This window comes from Macaca thibetana, chromosome 2 (genome assembly GCF_024542745.1).
Source record: "Macaca thibetana thibetana isolate TM-01 chromosome 2, ASM2454274v1, whole genome shotgun sequence".
NCBI classification, from domain to species: Eukaryota; Metazoa; Chordata; class Mammalia; order Primates; family Cercopithecidae; genus Macaca; species Macaca thibetana.
In genome coordinates this window covers 103,649,456-103,672,595 of record NC_065579.1, presented here as the reverse complement: position 1 = coordinate 103,672,595, position 23,140 = coordinate 103,649,456, and the positions used below count along the sequence as shown (strand labels likewise).

General features: G+C 50.5%; 5 protein-coding genes across 9 annotated transcripts in view; 4 read left to right on the top strand and 1 right to left on the bottom strand.

Annotated features, from left to right (window-relative positions):
* Positions 1–4,257, top strand: part of RHOA (ras homolog family member A) — a 53,311-nt gene extending 49,054 nt beyond the window's left edge. The window contains exons 4-5 of the mRNA XM_050781009.1: positions 763–893; positions 3,012–4,257. Of these exons, the coding sequence (XP_050636966.1) occupies positions 763–893; positions 3,012–3,185 (305 nt within the window). The 3' untranslated portion in view covers positions 3,186–4,257. The remainder of the gene's footprint in view (positions 1–762; positions 894–3,011) is intronic.
* Positions 1–23,140, bottom strand: part of TCTA (T cell leukemia translocation altered) — a 405,836-nt gene that overhangs the window by 53,329 nt on the left and 329,367 nt on the right. The window lies entirely within an intron of this gene.
* The window catches only part of CCDC71 (coiled-coil domain containing 71), a 224,062-nt gene that overhangs the window by 14,689 nt on the left and 186,233 nt on the right, over positions 1–23,140 (top strand). The gene's annotated exons all lie outside the window — the stretch shown is intronic.
* Positions 4,630–6,176, top strand: GPX1 (glutathione peroxidase 1). Its single transcript, XM_050781007.1, has 2 exons — positions 4,630–5,357; positions 5,608–6,176. Exons 1-2 carry the CDS (start codon positions 5,121–5,123, stop codon positions 5,965–5,967), a joined length of 597 nt encoding a protein of 198 aa, XP_050636964.1. The 5' UTR covers positions 4,630–5,120; the 3' UTR covers positions 5,968–6,176.
* Positions 22,444–23,140, top strand: part of USP4 (ubiquitin specific peptidase 4) — a 68,228-nt gene continuing 67,531 nt past the window's right edge. For 3 of the 5 annotated variants that reach the window (XM_050780753.1, XM_050780754.1, XM_050780755.1), the window contains exon 1: positions 22,482–22,623. In XM_050780753.1, the coding sequence (XP_050636710.1) occupies positions 22,523–22,623 (101 nt within the window). In that variant the 5' untranslated portion in view covers positions 22,482–22,522. Of the gene's footprint in view, positions 22,624–23,140 lie in introns of all 5 variants that reach the window. The other 2 variants (XM_050780752.1, XM_050780756.1) reach the window with 1 other exon arrangement.

Genomic DNA, 23,140 nt, shown 5'->3' with positions numbered 1-23,140 from the left:
GTAGTGCAGTGGCGCGATCTCGGCTCACTGCAAACCCTGCCTCCCGGGTTCACGGCATTCTCCTGCCTCAGCCTCCCGAGTAGCTGGCACTACAGGCACCCACCACCATGCCCAGCTAATTTTTTGTATTTTTAGTAGACATGGGGTTTCACCGTGTTAGCCAGGATGGTCTTGATCTCCTGACCTCGTGATCTGCCTGCCTCGGCGTCCCACAGTGCTGGGATTGCAGGCTTGAGCCACTGCGCCTGGCCAAAAGTCACTCTTGAGCCATTTGAAATACCAGTAAACCCGTAGGGTAGAAGTTATGCTGAGAGTCCATGAACAAGTTAGAAAAGGAGCATATAGACCCTGGGTCAGCTGCTGCCCTAGAATGGGCACCCCTTCTGTAAGCTATGTCAGAATCATCTACCAGCAGTAACGGATGTCCTGTAAAGTGCCTGCCTTTGTGGGGCAGGAAGTACCCCCGTGAAGCTACCTTGTGTTGTGGATCTTTTGCTCCTCCAGAGCCCTTCCTTGGGCCCCACCTACAGAGATGCTCAGCACCATTCTTGGCTATACTGAGAAAAAGCTGGTGGTTCTCTGTTTAAAGGAAAGGGATTATATTTGCCCTTTTTTATGGTTTTGAAACTAGTGGGTTTCATTAAATGTCTAGCATTCTTCTGAAGCCACAAAGAAAGTGTCTCTGAATTTCACTGAGGTTCTTGGAAAGTCTTCAAGATACAATTGTATGTATCCCCAAATTCTCTACATTTTTTTTTTCAGAAAACATCCCAGAAAAGTGGACCCCGGAAGTCAAGCATTTCTGTCCCAACGTGCCCATCATCCTGGTTGGGAATAAGAAGGATCTTCGGAATGATGAGCACACAAGGCGGGAGCTAGCCAAGATGAAGCAGGCATGATCTGGGGCAGGACTGTCTTGTAGTATTCTTGAACTATGGCCCCAAGGTTGGAGGTTTGGGGAGCCCAGCAGAAACCTTCACAGGCCAGGTTGTTTTAGAGGCTCAGAAGCCCCTCTCTGGCCCTCTGACCCTCATTTATTGGGATCTTCACAGAAGATCCCTAAAATAGTTCACTAGTTCTGTGAGATGGAATGTTTTTTATGAGGTAGTGCTATGCCCGTAAGGACTGCTGGCCTGGGAATGAACCATTTCATCAGTAGCAAGTAGTCAGTGGCTTTAGATGTAGGAACTTTCTTTTTTTTGATATGGAGTCTCATTCTGTCACCCAGGCTGGAGTGCATTGGTGCAATCTCAGCTCACTGCAACCTCCGCCTCCGGGGTTCAAGCGATTCTTCTGCCTCAGACTCCCGAGTAGCTGGGACTTACAGGCACCCTCCACCACGCCTGGCTAGTTTTTTTGTTTGTTTGTTTGTTTGTTTGTTTGAAGTAGAGATGGGGTTTCACCATGTTGGCCAGGCTGGTCTTGAACTCCTGACCTCAAGTGATCTGCCTGTTTTTGCCTTCCAAAGTGCAGGGATTACATGTGTGAGCCACTGTGCCTGGCGTCTGTTAGACCCTTAATTTTTATTTTTTGAGACGCAGTTTTGCTTTTGTTGCCCAGGCTGGAGTGCAGTGGTGCTATTACAGGCTTGAGCCACTGCGCCCGGCCTATACCATGTTTATTAGAGATTTTATGTTTGGTAGGGGGTAGTTACCATATGTCAGTTTTAAAATTTCATAAATTTAGCTTTTTTTCTTTCTTTTTTTTTTTTTGAGGAGTCTCAGTCTGTTGCCAGGCTAGAGTGCTGTGGCACGATCTTGGCTCACCGCAACCTCCGCCTCCCAGGTTCAAGCAATTCCCTTGCCTCAGCCTCCTGAGTAGCTGGGATTACAGGTGCCCGCCACCATGCCTGGCTAATTTTTTATATTTTAGTAAAGAGGTGTTTCACCATGTTGGCCAGGATGGTCTTGATCTCCTGACCTCGTGATCTGCCCAGCTCAGCCTCCCAAAATGCTGGGATTACAGGCGTGAGCCACCGCACATAGCCAAGTTTAACAGCTTTTAAAAGTCTTTTTTTTTTTGGCCGGGCGCAGTGGCTCACTTTGGGAGGCTGAGGCGGGCGGATCACAAGGTCAGGAGGTCGAGACCATCCTGGCGAACATGGTGAAACCCCGTTTCTACTAAAAATACAAAAAATTAGCTGGGTGTGGTGGCGGGCGCCTGTAGTCCCAGCTACTCAGGAAGCTGAGGCAGGAGAATGGCGTGAACCCGGGAGGCAGAGGTTGCAGTGAGCCGAGATTGCGCCACTGTACTCCAGCCTGGGCGACAGAGCCAGACTTTGTCTCAAAAAAAAAAAGTCTTTTTTTAAGACTGGGCACATTGGCCGGGCGCGGTGGCTCAAGCCTGTAATCCCAGCACTTTGGGAGGCCGAGATGGGCGGATCACGAGGTCAGGAGATCGAGAGACGATCCCGGCTAACACGGTGAAACCCCGTCTCTACTAAAAAATACAAAAAAATAGCCGGGCGAGGTGGCGGGCGCCTGTAGTCCCAGCTACTCGGGAGACTGAGGCAGGAGAATGGCGTGAACCCGGGAGGCGGAGCTTGCAGTGAGCTGAGATCCGGCCACTGCACTCCAGCCTGGGCGACAGAGCCAGACTCCATCTCAAAAAAAAAAAAAAAAAAAAAAAAAAAGACTGGGCACAGTGGCTCATGCCTGTAATCCCAGCTCTTTGGGAGGCCGGGGTGGGCAGATCACGTGGTCAGGAGTTCGAGACCAGCCTGGCCAAACTGGTGAAACCCCATCTCTACTAAAAAATGAGCTGGGCGTGGTGGTGGGCACCTGTAGTCCCAGCCACTCAGGAGGCTGAGGCAGGAGAATCGCTTGAACCCAGGAGATGGAGGTTGCAGTGAGCTGAGATCATACCATTGCAGTCCAGCCTGGGCGACTGACAAGAGTAAAACTGTTGCAAAACAAGAAAAAAAAAAGTATTTAAGCTGAATTTGAATACTCTTTACTTACTATATGTATGCCACACTATTAGCTAAAAGGACTGTTTTTTCTTTTTGCTAGGAGCCGGTGAAACCTGAAGAAGGCAGAGATATGGCAAACAGGATTGGTGCTTTTGGGTACATGGAGTGTTCAGCAAAGACCAAAGATGGAGTGAGAGAGGTTTTTGAAATGGCTACGAGAGCTGCTCTGCAAGCTAGACGTGGGAAGAAAAAATCTGGGTGCCTTGTCTTGTGAAACCTTGCTGCAAGCACAGCCCTTATGCGGTTAATTTTGAAGTGCTGTTTATTAATCTTAGTGTATGATTACTGGCCTTTTTCATTTATCTATAATTTACCTAAGATTACAAATCAGAAGTCATCTTGCTACCAGTATTTAGAAGCCAACTATGATTATTAATGATGTCCAACCCGTCTGGCCCACCAGGGTCCTTTTGACACTGCTCTAACAGCCCTCCTCTGCACTCCCACCTGACACACCAGGCGCTAATTCAAGGAATTTCTTAACTTCTTGCTTCTTTCTAGAAAGAGAAACAGTTGGTAACTTTTGTGAATTAGGCTGTAACTACTTTATAACTAACATGTCCTGCCTATTATCTGTCAGCTGCAAGGTACTCTGGTGAGTCACCACTTCAGGGCTTTACTCATTAACAGATTTTGTTGGCATAGCTCTGGGGTGGGCAGTTTTTTGAAAATGGGCTCAACCAGAAAAGCCCAAGTTCATGCAGCTGTGGCAGAGTTACAGTTCTGTGGTTTCATGTTAGTTACCTTATAGTTACTGTGTAATTAGTGCCACTTAATGTATGTTACCAAAAATAAATATATCTACCCCAGACTAGATGTAGTATTTTTTGTATAATTGGATTTCCTAATACTGATATTTGTCATCCCCAAAGAAAGTGTATTGGTTTTTTAAAAAAGAAAGTGTATTTGGAAATAAAGTCAGATGGAAAATTCATTTTTTAAATTCCCGTTTTGTCACTTTTTCTGATAAAAGATGGCCATATTACCCCTTTTCGGCCCCATGTATCTCAGTACCCCTATCTGGAGCTGGGCTAAGTAAATAGGAATTGGTTTCACGCCTGAGGCAATTAGACACTTTGGAAGGTGGCATAACCTGTCTCACCTGGACTTCAGCATCTGGCTCTAATTCACAGTGCTCTTCTCCTCACTGTATCCAGGTTCCCTCCCAGAGGAGCCACCAGTTCTCATGGGTGGCACTCAGTCTCTCTTCTCTCCAGCTGACTAAACTTTTTTTCTGTACCAGTTAATTTTTCCAACTACTAATAGAATAAAGGCAGTTTTCTAAACTTCCTGTATCCTGTTGTTTGTGTTGCTCTCTCCAGGGCTGGGGGCAGGAGGATGCAAGGACTTCCTGGCCTAGCTCACCCTGGAGAGGTTTGTTCAGGGTGCAAAAAACTAGGTTGTGCCCCACCTCCCACCCACCCAGCAGCTAATCTGGTCCCTCCCAACAACATGGAAATGATTACCCTGTACCGCATTCTAGTTCAGATTTGGGGGGAGGGTGAATGCAGCCTACTGAGGAGGCCAGAGAGGGAGGACTCAGGCCGCGTTTCCTTGGCCCTGACGAGCTCTTGGGCTCCACTTCAGGAAGCTGGGGCAGAGCTTCCAGGACTCTGCCCTGTTAGAAAACCCGCACAAGGGCGGTGCCGCTTTGGAGACAGGGAGGAGGGAGACCGGAAGCCCATATCCCTCTGGCTGTCCCCTGCACTGCCGGTAACATGGCACAGGAGAGGAGGGCTGTTTGTGCACCGGCAGCTGCTGCCGCCGCCCACCAGCCTTCTATGCCGAACCCCACATCCTAATTGAGGAGCCTTTGAGAAAGAAAACGGAGCCCTCGAGGGCCCCAGCCCTCGGAAGGATGACCTGGACCGCTGCCGCCTGGTTGCCTGGGCCAGACGACATGCCCGCGGCTCCTCCCGGCTTGGGCGGAGCCCGCGTCCAGCTCGGGCGCACCCTTCAGCCTTTTCCCGGCTGAAGGAGGGGCCGAGCCCTCCGGATAGGGCGGGGGCCGGATGAGGCGGGACCCTCGGGTCCAAAAAACTGCCTGCGCCACGTGAGCTGCCGCCGACCAGTTAAAAGGAGGCGCCTCCTGGCCTCTCCTCACCGTGCTTGTTCGGGACGCTCTCCTAGCTGCTCGGACAGTTGCGCCATGTGTGCTGCTCGGCTATCGGCGGCAGCGGTGTACGCCTTCTCGGCGCGCCCGCTGGCCGGCGGGGAGCCTGTGAGCCTGGGCTCCCTAAGGGGCAAGGTGCTACTTATCGAGAATGTGGCGTCCCTCTGAGGCACCACGGTCCGGGACTACACCCAGATGAACGAGCTGCAGCGGCGCCTTGGGCCCCGGGGCCTGGTGGTGCTCGGCTTCCCGTGCAACCAGTTTGGGCATCAGGTGCGCCGGGCGGGGCGTGGTGGCTGGGGGTGCCGGCAGGGTGCTGGGGGGTGCCATAGGCTCTATGCGCAGAGAGTCTGGCTACCCTCTCGCTTCCCTTGTGCGCGTAGCTGCTGGAATTCTTGTCCGCCCTGGGATTGCGCATGGAGGGCAAAATCCCGGTGACTCATAGAAAAACTCCCTTGTTAGTGGTTAGAACATTTCCCTCCCCCTCTTGACCCCGGGTCCCAGCTGCCCTTCTCTCCCGTAGGAGAACGCCAAGAACGAAGAGATTCTGAATTCCCTCAAGTACGTCCGACCTGGTGGTGGGTTCGAGCCCAACTTCATGCTCTTCGAGAAGTGCGAGGTGAACGGTGCAGGGGCGCACCCTCTCTTCGCCTTCCTGCGGGAGGCCCTGCCAGCCCCCAGCGACGATGCCACTGCGCTCATGACCGACCCCAAACTCATCACCTGGTCTCCGGTGTGCCGCAACGATGTTGCCTGGAACTTCGAGAAGTTCCTGGTGGGCCCTGACGGTGTGCCCGTACGCAGGTACAGCCGCCGCTTCCAGACCATTGACATCGAGCCTGACATCGAAGCCCTGCTGTCTCAAGGTCCCAGCAGTGCCTAGGGCCCCTTTCCTACCCCGGCTGCTTGGCAGTTGCAGCGCTGCTCTCTGGGGGGTTTTCATCTATGAGGGTGTTTCCTCTAAACCTACAAGGAGGAACACCTGATAATACAGAAAATACCCCCTCGAGATGGGCGCTCGTCCTGTCCATCCTGGTCTCTGCCAGACCAAGGCGAGTTTCCCCACTAATAAAGTGCCAGTTGTCAGCAGAACTGTGTGTATGTCCTGTGTCATTTGGGGGATACTTTTTCTAATCTCATTGTCATAGTGGTGGGAACTTAACCCTCCTGCCCTTACCTAGCCAAGTCTGAACTTTCTGTCCTTTTGTCTGCAGTGTGTAGGGTCCACTATTTCTTTTGTGGGAAGTCTGGCTCTTGGCCTGAATTTCTGCCTTCACCAGAACATGCAAAGGGCCATCCCAAGACCCAGTTAAAACAAAGTCCGTACTTAAAAAAGAAGACACAAGGCAAGGGCTGACTGCCTAACTCTAACAGACTTACGACTACTTGCTGCCCACTGAAATGACTGTCACGAAATAACATGAGCCCCCACTCACATTTGGAGTCTATGGCCTCTCCAATTGTTAGGCTCACAGAAGCCCATTTTACACAGTTGGAAGCTCATGCAATGTTATAAATTCTGTTACTTGGCTAGATCTTTCCATGTTGCTACCAAGTGCTTGTATCTGCTGTGATGCTGATCTTACAAGTTTCTGCCTCATGTATTTAAGAGTGAGAAAACTACAATTTAACTGGCCCTTCTGACTATGCCCTGCCCAACACTTACATGCAATCTCACATTCAGGCCCAGGATAAGGGCTTGTCTTTGAAGCCAGCTGCTGCTTTTCAGGCACCACTCAGGTCCAGCTTCTCCATCTGTTGACCCTGCTGCCAATCTTTCAAGACGGATTTGAAGCCATTTCCTAACACAGTGCGGGGGACTGCAGGGCCTGGGTGTAGCTTCTGCTTGTGCAAACAGGTGCCCAGAGACATGGCAGTGCTGCTCTGAAGTCCCAGCATTTGTGTTCAAATTGGTGACTCAAGGCCCTTACGTCTGAGCCAACTCTCAAGGACTTTTCCTCTTGCTCTAAGCAGTGATCTTTGCTGCTGCTCTCCCCCTTTGTCTGCCCTTAGGTCACTAAGGATTGTAGGGCCTTCTGGACCTGCTCTGGCTCCATCCTCAGAACTCCTAAACAGGCCCACCTCCCTCTGCTTCTCTCCACCCCAGCCTTTGAGTCCCCCTTGAGGTGACCCAGGCAGAACTATCAGCTTCCCCTTTGGACCTCACTCTACCTGTGGTGTTCCTTGGAACTCTCAGGAGTCTCATGCTCTGTTGCCCAGGCTGGGGTGTAGTGGCATGATCTCAGCTCACTGCAGCCTCCACCTCCCGAGTTCAAGCAATTCTGCCTCAGCCATCCCAGTGGCTGGGATTACAGGTGCCTGCCACCATGCCTGGCTACTTTTTATATTTTTTAGAAGAGACAGGGTTTCGCCATGTTGACCAGGCTGGTCTCGAACTCCTGACCTCAGGTGATCTGCCCGCCTAGGCCTCCCAAAGTGCTGGGATTACAGGCGTGAGCCACTGAGCCCTGCCAGAGTGGAATGTTTTTATATTAGTAGACCAATATTTGTGATGAATATCATATGCCGGGCCCTGGGGGCCCTGAGATGGCCAGCCCCAGTACTCCTCTTAGACTGTTAACCTCTGGGGAAGAAGATTAGTCATTCACAAATGCAATCAAGACTCCTGAGTGGCCAGTCACGGTGGCTCACGCCTATGATCCCAGCACTTTATAATCCCAAGTAATCTGAGGTGGGCAAATCACTTGAGGCTAGGAGTTGGAGACCAGCCTGACCAAAATATGGTGAAACTCCCGTCTCTACTAAAAATACAAAAATTAGCCAGGTGTGGTGTCGGGCGCCTGTAATCCCAGCTACTTGGGTGGCTGAGACAGGGAGAATTGCCTGAACCTTGGAGGCAGAGGTTGCAGTGAGCCGAGATCACGCCATTGCACTTCAGCCTGGGCAACAGAGCGAGACTGTTTTTCAAAAACAAAACAAAACTCCACTCAAATGGGACCAAGGCTTTTTGACATTTGTAGACTTCAAATCTGACTCCTGGAATGGAGAGTAGCAACCTGTAAATCTGGGTAGAACCAGATTACCTGTGACCCCTAATGTCCTACACGTCTCTTCCCCAAAAGCACTTTGCTCCCTTATTCTTTCATAATCCAGTCCTGTGCCATGTGCTCTGCCAAGTGCCTGAAGAAGTCAGAAGGACAGTATATAATTATCAAAAAAGCATGTTTTGTGCTTTGAGAATAGGAAAAAAAGACAAAAAAATTGTGTACCTTACACTGGTTAAAAAAAAAAAAAAAAGAATAAATAAGAGGACCAGGCCCAGTAGGGAGGATCATGCACACCTCCTGGAAAAAGTGACAGTGAGGCCACGTGCAGTGGCTCACACCTGTGATCACAGCACTTTGGGAGGTCGAGGTGGGTGGACAGCTTGATGGCTTGAGGTCAGGAGTTCAAGACGAGCCTGGCCAACATGGTGAAACCACGTCTCTATTAAAAATATGAAAATTAGGCTGGGTGCGGTGGCTCACTCCTGTAATCCCAGCACTTTGGGAGGTTGAGGCAGGCAGATCACGAGGTCTGGAGATCGAGACCATCCTGGCTAACACGGTGAAACCCCGTCTCTACTAAAAATACAAAAAATTAGCTGGGCGTGGTGGCAGACACCTGTAGTTCCAGCTACTCGAGAGGCTGAGGCAGGAGAATGGTGTGAAACTGGGAGGCAGAGCTTGCAGTGAGCCGAGATTGTGCCACTGCACTCCAGCCTGGGCAACAAAGCAAGACTCCCTCTCAAAAAAAAAAAAAAAAAAAAAAAAAAAGTGGCTGGGCGTGGTGGCTCACGCCTGTAATTCCAGCACTTTGGGAGGCCTAGGTGGGCAGATCACAAGGTCAGGAGATCGAGACCATCGTGGCTAACACAATGAAACCCCATCTCCACTAAAAATACAAAAAATTAGCTGGGAGTGGTGGCGGGTGCCTGTAGTCCCAGCTACTTAGGAGGCTGAGGCAGGAGAATGGTGTGAACCTGGGAGGTGCAGATTGCAGTGAGCTGGAGCTTGTAGTGAGCCGAGATTGTGCCACTGCACTCCAGCCTGGGCAACAGAGCGAGACTCCCTCTCAGAAAAAAAAAAAAAAAAAAAGGCCAGGCGCGGTGGCTCAAGACTGTAATCCCAGCACTTTGGGAGGCCGAGACGGGCGGATCACGAGATCAGGAGATCAAGACCATCCTGGCTAACACGGTGAAACCCCATCTCTACTAAAAAATACAAAAAACTAGCCGGGCGAGGTCGCAGGCTCCTGTAGTCCCAGCTACTCGGGAGGCTGAGGCAGGAGAATGGCGTAAACCCAGAAGGCGGAGCTTGCAGTGAGCTGAGATCCGGCCACTGCACTCCAGCCTGGGGGACAGAGCAAGGCTCTGTCTCAAAAAAAAAAAAAAAAAAAAAAGTTGGAACCCATGCTTCTGGACCGCCTGCAGTCTCAGGGGGCAGCTGGAACCAAAGCTAGAAAGCCATGTGTCTAGGAGGTACCAGGTCCTATTCTAGGAGATGAATATACAGTGCCCAGGAGTCACCCAGGTACTTGTGAAAATATATGTTCCACGGCCCACCTCCAGAGATGCTGAAGTGGAAAGTCTAGGGACCTAAGGTCCTACTCAGTGTTCTACCAGCTGGACCTGTGAGAAGAGACATCCCACTTCAACTCTCCCCTTTCCCATACAGGGTCAGTGTGGCCTATGCCACACTCTCAGGTTAGGCTACAGGATGGGCACTCAGAACTTTCCAACAGCCTCTAACTTCTTCTCTCCAGGATGCTTGGTGATTCACCCCTCCTTGCCCCGTGCCACCCCGACCCCCTCAGTTTATGCCTTGGGCTACCAGTGAAGGGAACTTTTTTGGTTTCCCCTGAAATTACTCAGCTTCAATAAAGGGAACTTCTGAACTCCCAGTATGCCTGATCCTGGCTGGGGAACATTCCTCCTCAGACTTTAAGCTGTATTCCTCCTCTCTCAACTAGAAGTCGTTTCTTTTGTTTTTTTTTTTTTTGAGAGGGAGTCTCGCTCTGTTGCCCAGGTTGGAATACGGTGGCGCAATCTCAGCTCACTCCAACCTCTGTCTCCCAGGTTCAAGAGATTCTCCTGCCTCAGCCTCCTGAGTACCTGGGACTACAGGCGCCCGCCACAACACCCAGCTAATTTTTTTGTATTTTTAGTAGAGGCAGGGTTTTACCATGTTGGCCAGGCTGGTCTTGAACTCCTGATTTCAAATGATCCACCCACCTGGGCCTCCAAAAGTGCTGGGATTACAGGCGTGAGCAACCGTCCCTGGCCAGTCCTTTCTAACTCTCTCTTCTCCAGGAAGTTTCAGAGTAAAGCCAGTTAGGACTTCACTATCTTCCCCCAACACACACAGACACACTCTCACACATACACATTCTTTTCATTCAACCATGCAACTGCTACTGCTCTGACAGGTACCCACCCCACCCCATTGTGAATCAGCAGCTCAAATGAACAAGTAAAAGACCAGAAATCACATTCAGCCTGTGAAGTCCTGGCTTTAAAAGCAGAAATGGCTGCAGAGCATTGTTTGCACAGAAAACACATACAGCATTTAGGCCACTGACCTAGGTTCAGAAACTTCCATTTCAGCAGTTCTTGCAGAATGGCTGCTTTTGGGTTTGTTTTTCAAACATTAAATCTGATAAAATTAGGTCAGGCATTTCTTGCACAATTAGCAGTTGATCAAATGACTTCCTTATTCTGACTCAATGTAGTCCTATAAACAACATTTAAAACAAGTTTATTTTCAGGCTCAGTGCAGTGGCTCACACCTATAATCCAAGCACTTTGGGAGGCTAAAGTGGGCAGATTGTTTGAGCTCAGGAGTTTGAGAACAGCCTGGGCAACATGGCAAAACACTGTTTCTACAAAAAAAATACTGGACAGTCGCGGTGGCTCATGCTTGTAATCCCAGCACTTTGGGAGGCAAAGGCAGGTGGATCACGAGGTCAGGAGTCCAGCCAATATGGTGAAACCCCGTCTCTACTAAAAATACAAAAATTAGCTGGGCGTGGTGGCGCATGCCTATAGTCCCAGCTGCTCTGAAGGCTGAGGCAGGAGAATCGCTTGAACCCGAGAGGTGGAGGTTGCAGTGAGCTGAGATTGTGCCACTACACAGCCTGGGTGATAGAGCAAGACTCTGTCTCAAAAAAAAAAAAAAAAAGAGCCAAGGTTGGTGGCACATGACTGTGGTCCCAGTTACTTGGGCAGCTGAGGTCAGAGGATTGCTTAAGCCCAGGAGGTCGAGGCCGCAGTCAGCCGTGATTGCGCCACTGTACTCCAGCCAGGGAGACAGAGTGAGACCCTGTCTCAAAATAAATTAAATAAGTTTATTTTCAGAAAAGCATTCCTGGCCTGATAAGTCTAATAAATCTCTTACATTTTAACTTTTGGATAAGATAGAGTAAAAAACACTGGTTAAAGATTTTCCCAAGGGGCTAGGCATGGTTGCATGCACCTGTGGTTCCATCTACTCAGGAGGTTGAGGTGGGGGAATCACTTGAGCCCAGAGGGTCAAGGCTGCAGTAAACTGAGATTGTGCCACTTCACACCAGTCTGTATGACTCCAGCCTGGGCTGTCTCAAAACAAACAAACAAACAAACAAAAAAACAACCCCCAAAAAAACCAACCTGGCCAACAAGGTGAAACCTTGTCTCTATGAAAAAATACAAAAATTAGCCGAGTGTGAGGCACACGGATCATTTGAGGTCAGGAGTTTGAGACCAGCCTGGCCAACATGGTCAAACCCCATCTCTACTAAGAATACAAAAATTAGGGCCGGGCGCGGTGGCTCAAGCCTGTAATCCCAGCACTTTGGGAGGCCGAGACGGGCGGATCACGAGGTCAGGAGTTCGAGACCATCCTGGCTAACACGGTGAAACCCCGTCTCTACTAAAAAATACAAAAAACTAGCCGGGCGAGGTGGCGGGCGCCTGTAGTCCCGGCTACTCGGGAGGCTGAGGCAGGAGAATGGCGTAAAAACCCGGGAGGCAGAGCTTGCAGTGAGCTGAGATCCGGCCACTGCACTCCAGCCTGGGCGACACAGCGAGACTCCGTCTCAAAAAAAAAAAAAAAAAAAAAAGAATACAAAAATTAGGTGGGCATGATGGTGTGCTTCTGTAATCCCAGCTACTTGGGAGGCTGAGGTAGGATAATTGCTTGAACCTGGGAGATGGAGGTTACAGAAGCCAAGATTGTGCCACTGCACTCCAGCCTAGGCAACAGAATGAGACTCTATCTCAAAAACAAAAACAAGGCCGGGCGCGGCGGCTCAAGCCTGTAATCCCAGCACTTTGGGAGGCCGAGACGGGCGGATCACGAGATCAGGAGATCAAGACCATCCTGGCTAACACAGTGAAACCCCATCTCTACTAAAAAATACAAAAAACTAGCCAGGCAAGGTGGCGGGCGCCTCTAGTCCCAGCTACTCGGGAGGCTGAGGCAGGAGAATGGCGTAAACCCAGAAGGCGGAGCTTGCAGTGAGCTGAGATCCGGCCACTGCACTCCAGCCTGGGGGACAGAGCGAGGCTCCGTCTCAAAAATAAAAAAACAAAAAAACAAAAATAAAATTAGCCGGGCATGGTGGCATGTGCCTGTAGTCCCAGCTACTTGAGAGGCTGAGGTGAGTGAATTGCTTGAACCCAGGAGGCAGGGGTTGCAGTGAGCTGAGATAGTGCCACTGCCCTCCAACCTGGGTGACAGAGAGAGACCCTGTCTCAAAAAACAAAAAACAAAACAAAACAAAACAAAACAAAAAAATTTCCCAAGAAAACACAGCATGGGTTTATAAAGAGCAGGCCATGATCCCTGTCAGAGTACTCTGAATTGACATGTTTTTGTTATTGTACTCATCAAGTAAGGGGAAGAGTATGCATTCACATACAGGTGTGACACACCTGGGCAGGCACTAAAATAAAGCCCAGCTCCAGCCAGCCACAGAAATTAATGGGTATTGCCTCACATCAGACACTGATTGATTGGGAGCTGAGGGGGAAAAATGTCAGAAGTCCTTGTACAAGGAATGAGGTCTCATAGGCCTTGGCCCTGAAATGGTGTAATTCTCACTGCCTCTCAGTGAGGCTATGTACAGAGACATTGCTGATCTCTACTCAATAGTCATTCCCAAGTCTTTCCTCCTGGCTGGCTGGCAGAATCTACTTTCCTGCTGTCAAGATAGGGGCAGGTGACCTAATTGGCTACAAAGAGATGCAGAGGCTCCTGGGAAAGCCCCCATGATCCCAGGGAACAGCAGAAGGGAATGTTCCTCTCTCCCTTCTCACTGGTGAGTGTTCTTGAGGGTACCCAGAGTTCTGGGAGCAAGGCAACCACGTTGGAGCTTTGAAGGCAAAGAACTAGAAGGCCCCAAAGAAACAAACTGATGTCTTTCAGCTTTGACCTTCCCAAGAACTCAACTCCAGACGTGTCATGTGAAAAAACAAGAACCACCAAATGGGTGGACCAATTGCTGCTGGGGATTCTGTTAGCTGTATCTAGAAGCATTGAGACTGACATGACATGACAGTGGTGTGTTGGGCAGGGGTACTAGGCAACTTGTTGCCCATAACTGGCCGGCAGAATATTTTCCTAGCCAGCCTTACCTGTTGTAAAGGTAAGGGCAGGTGACCTGATCTTGGCTGTGAAGAGACACAGAGGCTCCTGGGAGACCCACTCTTAGTGCCCCTCCCAGGTCCAGTGTAGTTGTGGCCCTCGAGACCAGTAGAGGAGACCATAAAGCAAGCCCACTTGATCCAAATTCCTAGAGCTCTAGCAGCATTCAGGAGCACGTGTAGCTTACCCTCAGTAGTGACCTACAGTTCTGAAGACCACCTGGTTTCATGGGAGGCAAGTGAAGGGAATCTAAATCTCCCTGCAGCAGAATACCCCAGTCAGCTTTGTCCCCAGCATGTGACTGTGTGTGTATGCATGTACCTGTGTGTGAATCTAAAGTCCTGGTTTCAGGCTGGGTGCAGTGGCTCACGCCTATAATCCCAGCACTTTGGGAGGTTGAGGCGGGTGGATCACCTGAGGTAAGGAGTTCAAGACCAGCCTGGCCAACATCCAACATGGCAAAACCACTTATCTTTTTCTCTTTTTTTTTTTTTTTTTTTTTTGAGACGGAGTCTCGCTCTGCCGCCCAGGCTGGAGTGCAGTGGCCGGATCTCAGCTCACTGCAAGCTCCGCCTCCCGGGTTCACGCCATTCTCCTGCCTCAGCCTCCCGAGTGGTTGGGACTACAGGCGCCCGCCACCGCGCCCGGCTAGTTTTTTGTATTTTTTAGTAGAGACGGGGTTTCACCGTGTTAGCCAGGATGGTCTCGATCTCCTGACCTCGTGATCCGCCCGTCTCGGCCTCCCAAAGTGCTGGGATTACAGGCTTGAGCCACCGCGCCCGGCCTCTTTTTCTTTTTTTTTGGAGTTTTGCTCTTGTTACCCAGGCTGGAGTGCACTGGTGTGATCTCAGCTCACTGCAACCTCCGCCTCCTGGGTTCAAGTGATTCTCCTGCCTCAGGCTCCCGAGTGGCTGGGATTACAGGCATCTGCCACCATGCCTGGCTAATTTTTTGTATTTTTAGTAGAGATGGAATTTCACCATGTTGGCCAGGCTGGTCTTAAACTCCTGACCTCAGGTGATCCAACCGCCTCGGCCTCCCAAAGTTAATAGGGTTACAGGTGTGAGCCACCACCCTGTGAAACCACATCTCTACAAAAAATACAAAAAAAAAATTAGGTGTGTGTGGTGGCACGTGCCTGTAGTCCCAACTACTGGGGAGGCCGAGGCTTGAGAATTGCTTGAACCCAGGAAGTGGAGGTTGCAGTGAGCCAAGATCACGCCACCGCACTCCAACCTGGGAGACAAAGTGAGACTCTGTCACACACACACATAAAATAGTAATAAAAAAAAGTTGGCTGCGTGGGGTGGCTCACACCTGTAATCCCAGCACTTTGGGAGGCCGAGGCAGGCAGATCATGAGGTCAGGAGATTGAGACCATCTTGGCTAACACAGTGAAACCCCATCTCTACTAAAAATAAAAATAAAAAAAATTAGCCAGGCGTGGTGGCGGGCACCTGTAGTCCCAGTTACTCAGGAGACTGAGGCAGGCAGGAGAATGGTGTGAACCCAGGAGGCAGAGCTTGCAGTGAGCCAAGATCACGCCACTGCACTCCAGCCTGGGCGACAGAGCAAGACTGTCTCAAAAATAAATAAATAAATAAAAATAAGAAATAAAGTCCTGGTCTCCTGAGCATCCTTTGTGGATGTCATCACAGAGCCCCAAAGGCCAAAGGGAATATTAAGTATGCCTTTGCTTTCTACACTAGTTGCTTAAGTTTTCTTCCCAGAGAAGTATCTGCAAGCATGACCCTTCATGTTCTTGTGACACTTTTTTTTTTTTGAGACAGAGTTTCACCCTGTCACCCAGGCTGGAGTGCAGTGGCGCGATCTCGGCTCACTGCAAGCTCCGCCTCCCGAGTTCACACCATTCTCCTGCCTCAGCTTCCCAAGTAGCTGGGACTACAGGCGCCTGCTACCACGCCTGGCTAATCTTTTTGTATTTTTAGTAGAGACAGGGTTTCACCATGTTAGCCAGGATGGTCTCGATCTTCTGACCTCATGATCTGTCCACCTCGGCCTCCCAAAGTCTGGGATTCCAGGCGTGAGCTACTGCACCCGGCCCTTGTGACACTTTTGTCACACAGCATACAACACTGTATTACATACATAACCATCCTCCATCCCTAACCACACTGTGAACCCCTGGAGGGTAGGGACCATGAGCACATAATACTCAAGTACTATTAGTCCAGTGAAGAAATGACTAATAGCTGGATAATTCTTTCTTTCATTTATGCAAGAAATGCCTACTGAGAATTTGCACTGTAGAAAAGGCAAAGGATACACGCAAGTTAACATTAAATACTGGTTCGTGGTTAAGACAGTGATGGTAATAGAATTACAGGAAGAAGACAAGACACTGGTGGCACCTGGGCCCAGGCTGCCACACCCTCTGCCCAAAGAGGGCTGGCCATCAACACAAGTGGCATAACCATAATGGAATCTGTCCATTGGCACAACTCCCCCGTATAAAAAAAGTGATCCCACTTCCTCTCTGTGAGACTTGTTCCGCAATAACCTAATCCTTATATAACAGAGGTTAGAAATCACTGAGAAGACATTTAATTCTTCTAAAGCATACTTCTAGAGTCTTTTTCTTTTCACAGTCCCCTGGGCAGGTTAAGGAGGCACAGGTGAGAAGGAACCAAAAATATTTCTCCCCTGCTGCCACCTCCAATGAAAGTATGTCTAATATTTGTGAATACTGCCATGTGTGCTCTGTTAGTGCTGGTCAAGTGTGGACCAAGAATAACTTGGGAGAGCCAAGTCCTGTCATGTGTAGAGAAAACTGTGGTAGCAGCTAAGACAAAAACTTTGATTCGGAATCAAATAAAGCTTAAAGGCCAGGTGCGGTGATTCAGCCTGTAATCCCAGCACTTTGGGAGGCCGAGGCGGGTGGATCACCTGACGTCAGGAGTTCAGGAACAGCCTGGCCAACATGGTGAAACCCCGTTTCTACTAAAAATACAAAAATCAGCCAGGCGCAGTAGCGGGTGCCTGTAATACCAGCTACTAGGGAGGCTGAGGCAGGAGAATCCCTTGAACCCAGGAGGTAGAGGTGGCAGTGAGCCGAGATGATACCACTGCATTCCAGGCTGGGCGACAGAGTAAGATCATGTCTCAAAAAAAAAAAAAAAAAAAGCTTAAAGTTCACACACCCAGACATTATTCATCTTTTTTTTTTTTTTGAGACAGAGTTTTGCTCTTGTTGCCCAGGCTGAAGTGCAGTGGCATGATCTTGGCTCACCGCAACTTCCGCCTCCTGGGTTCAAGCAATTCTCCTGCCTCAGCCTCCCAAGTAGGTGGGACTATAGGAATGCACCACCATGCCCAGTTAATTTTGTATTTTCTTTTTTTTTTTGTTTTTTTGTTTTTTTGTTTTTTGAGATGGAGTCTCGCTCTGTCGCCCAGGCTGGAGTGCAGTGGCGCGATCTCGGCTCACTGCAAGCTCCGCCTCCTGGGTTTACGCCATTCTCCTGCCTCAGCCTCCTGAGTAGCTGGGACTACAGGCGCCCGCCACCGCGCCCGGCTAATTTTTTTGTATTTTTAGTAGAGACGGGGTTTCACCGTGGTCTCGATCTCCTGACCTTGTGATCCGCCCGCCTTGGCCTCCCAAAGTGCTGGGATTACAGGCGTGAGCCACCGCGCCCGGCCTGTATTTTCAATAGAGACTGGGTTTCTTTTTTTTTTTTTTTTTTTTTTTTGAGACGGAGTCTCGCTCTGTTGCCCAGGCTGGAGTGCAATGGCCGGATCTCAGCTCACTGCAAGCCCCGCCTCCCGGGTTCACGCCATTCTCCTGCCTCAGCCTCCTGAGTAGCTGGGAGTACAGGCGCCCGCCACCTCGCCCGGCTAATTTTTTTTTTGTATTTTAGTAGAGACGGGGTTTCACCGTGTTAGCCAGGATGGTCTCGATCTCCTGAACTCGTGATCCGCCCGTCTCGGCCTCCCAAAGTGCTGGGAAGAGACTGGGTTTCAGCATGTTGGTCAGGCTGGTCTCAAACCCCTGACCTCAGGTGAACCATCTGCCTTGGCCTCCCAAAGTGCTGGGATTACATGCGTGAGCCACTGTGCGTGGCCCAACATTATGAATCTTTAATAAGACATCACAGTCCAAGATCAACCAGTATGTGATCAATAAGCCAGGTTTTCCTCTAGTTCTCTTCCTGATTTTTCTTCTGTTCTGTTGCCCAAGGTCCTCTGGTAATGGATGGATTGTCCACTTCTGGGACCTTGGTGTCCTACCGGGCCTACGGGGTCTCTCTGGGATAAAGTGGCTCAACATAGAACACAGCCCTGGGGCCAAGGTATCTCCTGAGCTGAATCAGTCACTCTTGTCATCTCCTCCCGGGTCCCTAGGTCACTACCACAACAGGAACACGGAGGCAGATGTTCATTGTTTCCAGTTCTCTTTTTTATTTTTGAGACAGGATCTTGCTCTGTCACCCAGGCTGGAGTGCAGTGGCACGATCATAGGATCACAGCTCTCTGCAACTTCAAACTCCTGGGCTAAAAAAGGTCCTCCCGCCTTGGCCTACTTAATAGCTAGGATTACACGTGCACGTCACCATGCTAGGCTAATTATTTTATTTTAATTTTAAAATTTTTAATTTTTTTTTTCCTTTCTTTGAGATGAGGTTTTGCTCTCGTTGCCCAGGCTAGAGGGCTGTGGCATGATCTTGGCTCACTGCAACCTCCACCTCCTGGGTTCAAGTGATTCTCCTGCCTCAGTCTCCCAAGTAGCTGGGATTACAGGCGAGCACCACCATGCCCAGCTAATTTCTGTGTTTTTAGTAGAGACTGGGTTTCACTAGGTTGGCCAGGCTGGTCTCAAATTCCTGACCTCAAGTGACCCACCCACCTCAGCCTACCAAAGTGCTGGGACTGCAGGCGTGAGCCACTATGCCTGGCCCCGTTTTTTTTTTTTTTTTTGCCTCCCAAGTAGGTGAGACTACAGAGTGAGATTCTGTCTCAAAAAACAAAACAAAACAAAACAAAAGCGGCTCAGCGCAGTGGCTCACATGTGTAATCTCAACACTTTGGGAGGAAGAGGTGGACAGAACGCTTGAGCCCTGGGGGGCAGGGCAGAAGGTGCAGTGAGCCAAGATTGTGCCACTGCACTCCAGCGGGGGTGACAGAATGAGACCCTGTCTCAAAAACAAACAGGCCGGGCGCAGTGGCTCAAGCCTATAATCCCAGCACTTTGGGAGGCCAAGATGGGCGGATCATGAGGTCAGGAGATCGAGACCATCCTGGTTAACACGGTGAAAACCCGTTTCTACTAAAAAATACAAAAAACTAGCCGGGCGAGGTGGCGGGTGCCTGTAGTCCCAGCTACTCGGGAGGCTGAGGCAGAATGGTGTAAACCCGGGAGGCGGAGCTTGCAGCGAGCTGAGATCCGGCCACTGCACTCCAGCCTGGGGGACACAGCGAGACTCCGTCTCAAAAAAAAACAAAAACAAAAAAACCCACCATTTATTTATTTATTTATTGAGACAGAGTTTTGCTCTTGTTGCCCAGGCTGGCATGCAATGGCATTATCCTGGCTCACTGCAACCTCTGGCTCATCGCAACCTTTGCCTCCCACATTCCAGCGATTCTCCTGCCTCAGCCTTCTGAGTAGCTGGGATTACAGGCACATGCCACCACACCTAGCTAATTTTTGTATTTTTAGTATAGATGGGGTTTCACCATGTTGGTCAGGCTGGTCTCAATCTCCTGACCTCGTGATCCACCTGCCTTGGCCTCTTAAAGTGCTAGGATTACAGGCATGAGCCACCGTGCCTGGCCACCCCCACCATTTAAATAAAATGTTTACAAGCTAACAAAGTTTAAAGACTTTGTAAATAATGGTGACCTTGCAGTCCGGGCACGGTGGCCCCTGACTGGAATCCTAGCACTTGGGAGGCCAAGGAGGGAGGATCACTTGAGGCCAGGAGTTCAAGACCAGCCTGAGCAGCATGGTGAAACCCCATCTATACTAAAAATACAAAAATTAGCTAGGCATGGTGATGCAGACCAGTAGTCTCAGCTATTTGGGAGGTTGAGGTAGGAGGATCACTTGAGCCCAATAGGTTGAGGCTGCAAGTGAGCTATGATTACACCACAAAAAAAAAAAAAAAAAAAAAAAAGGTGACCTTCTAACTATGGCTTTTTTTTTTTTTTTTTTTTTTTTTTTGAGACAGAGTCTCGCTCTGTCGCCCAGGCTGGAGTGAAATGGCGCAATCTCTGCTCACTGCAAGCTCTACCTCTGGGGTTCACGCCCTTCTCCTGCCTCAGCCTCCCTGAGTAGCTGGGACTACAGGCGCCCGCCACCACGCCCGACTAATTTTTTTTTGTATTTTTGGTAGAGATGGGATTTCACCGTGTTAACCAGGATGGTCTCAATCTCCTGACCTCTTGATCCGCCCACCTCGGCCTCCCAAAGTGCTGGGATTACAGGCGTGAGCCACCGCGCCTGGCCCTAACTATGGCTTTCACTTTATTCTTCACATTTCAACTACCAGCACTTTGTAATCTTTTATTTATTTATTTATTTTTCCATGCAAATACCCAGATATCAAGAAGAATATTTTGCAATCCTAATATTAATTTTTAAGGAACTACCAATAATTAATGCGCTATTTTTATAGCTATTAAAAGCACTAAATTCCTGACTTAAAAACATTTTCCAAATTTTTCATTTTTATAATTAGGTTTTGTCCCCTTTTCTTTTTTTTTTTTTTTTTTTTTTTGAGACGGAGTCTGGCTCTGTCGCCCAGGCTGGAGTGCAGTGGCCGGATCTCAGCTCACTGCAAGCTCCGCCTCCCGGGTTTACGCCATTCTCAGCCTCCGGAGTAGCTGGGACTACAGGCGCCCGCCACCTCGCCCGGCTAGTTTTTTTGTATTTTTTTAGTAGAGACGGGGTTTCACCGTGTTCGCCAGGATGGTCTCGATCTCCCGACCTCGTGATCCGCCCATCTCGGCCTCCCAAAGTGCTGGGATTACAGGCTTGAGCCACCGCGCCCGGCCTTTTTTGTTTTTTTTTTAGAGGGGGTCTCACTCTGTCGCTCAGGCTGGAGTACAGTGGTGCAATCTTGGCTCACTGCAACCTCCGCCTCCTGGGTTCAAGCAATTCTTCTGCCTCTGCCTCCCGAGTAGCTCTGACTATAGACATGCGCCACCACGTCTGGCTAACTTTTTTTTTGTATTTTTGGTAGAGATGGGGTTTCACCATATTAGCCATGCTGGTCTCGAACTCCTAACCTCGTGATCTGCCCGCCATGGCCTCCCAAAGTCCTGGGATTACAAGCATGAACTGCCCTGCTGGGCGCCCAGCACTTTTTTTTTTTTGAGAGGACATTTCCGTCTCCACGTTGGTCAGGCTGGTCTCGAACTCCCGACCTCAGGTGATCTGCCTGCCTCGGCCTCCCAAAGTGCTAGGATTACAGGCGTGAGCCACCGCGCCTGGCCGGTTCACACCCCTTATTTGTATTTACTGTTTTTTTGAGACAGGGTCTCACTTTGCCGTCCAGTCTCGAGAGAAGTGGCACCATCTCGACTTACTGCAACTTCGACCTCCTGGGCTCAAGGGATCCTCCTACCTCAGCCTCCCGAGTACCTGGGACCACAGATGCGCGCCACCTCCCGGCTAATTTTTGTAGAGACAGGATTTCGCCATGTTGCCGAGGCTGGTCTCTAACTCCTGGGCTAAAGCTATCCTCCCGCCTCAGCCTTCCAAAGTGCTGGGACGACAGGCTTGAACCACTGCACCTGGCCTGGTTCACACCCTTTAATTGCACTTACCACATACTGCTAGGCATTGAGGTTATTTCTGAAACATCTCTACTCTTCCACTAGATTCTATGAGGGCAGGAACTAGGTCTTATTTTTCTCCGAGGACAAGAACTGTTAGACAAGTGTATGGAGACTCATCTAGGCCTGACTTCCTCTTTCCTCTGGGTTTATTTCTCCCTCCAGGAAGAGGGTTGTGTGTTTGTGTGAGCGGGGCGACTGGAAAACACAGTGTTCAGGACGTTGTATCTTGTTCCAGGAACTAAGTACATGCCTGGGTAACTAATGTGGAATACCTCTCCTTCCCCTGTTGCTATCGCCCCTCTGTGGCTGCTTGGCAAGTAGCTCAGTATGAAGAGCTGACGGAATTCTCAGGTGGGCCAGGTGGCTCTGGCGTCCAGATTGTTTAAGGCGACTGTTAATAACTACAGCACACCGTTCAGTCTTGGTCCCAAGGCGCTGATGCACGTGGTACTTCCCGAAATCCCTGTAGGGCCGCTGGAGCAGGAGCCCGGATCCCACGTTTGGGCAGCTGACTCGCCTAAGGCCTCCAGCTGAAAGCGGAATGGCAGGGGTGAGAATGAACAGACCTAACTACGGGGCTTCTCGCACCTGGCCTGCATTTATTTAAGACCAGGATAACCTCGAAGGCCGGGCTAGGGTGCCCCATGGGTCGTGGGCTTGCTGTCTGACTCCCTGAGATCGGCGGGCTGAACAGAGCTTCATCCTGTAGCGCCATCCTGAGCAGAGGAAGGGGCGCCCGACGACCGCGTAGCAGGCGGCAGGGCGGGAGGAAGTAGCAGCTGCTGCTCCCCACCCACCCCTCTCGCATCTGCCTTTTCGCTCCACTGTTTGCCGGTGAGCGAAGTGGCGCGAGACTGGAGGGGATAAAAGACAGCGGCTGCAGGAGCCGAAGGCCGCGGCACGAGGTGGGGCAGGGGCGGGCACGGGAGCGTGCGTGCGTGCGTGCGTGGGCGCGGTCTATAGCACGCACCGCGCGGGGCGGATGTCCGGGCCGGCTGGGCCGGGGCCGCGGACGAGATGGCGGAAGGTGGAGGCTGCGGTGAGCGACCGGATGCGGAGACTCAGAAGTCGGAGCTTGGAGCCTTAATGAGGACCACACTCCAACGCGGCGCGCAGTGGTGAGCATCCGGCTGTCTCTTCCTCTGTGCAGAACCAGGGGCCGAGTATCTGGCCCTTAGGCCAGCCCCCTTTTTCTCGGCTACAGTAGGGGCTGGGCGGGGATGGTATGTAGTGACCCTGGAAGAGTAGCCTGACACCTGCCCCTCGGGAGAACTCCAGGATCAGCTCTGGGAAAGCGCAGGCGGGGCCTGAGGGTCGCCTCGGCTCATTTGGAGCCCCAGTGGGTGGGCCCGGCGGGGGCCAGGGGGATGGATGTGGAGAAGGGGAATGTTGGCGGGGACCCTGAGGGTGGGGAGAGCCCTTTACCATGAGGACTCGCCGTGTGACCTTGGGCGAAGGTGTCACAGACCTGGATTCCTCACTGTTAAAACCAGGATAGCAATATTTGGCTTTCCGCCCTCAGTGGGTTGAGGCGAAAATCAGAAGTACTTTGTAACTTGTAAACTGCCAACAGATGTCAAGGTCAGAAGCTGAACAAATGTCTGAGAGCCCCAGATTATTTTGGTAGCAAGTGTC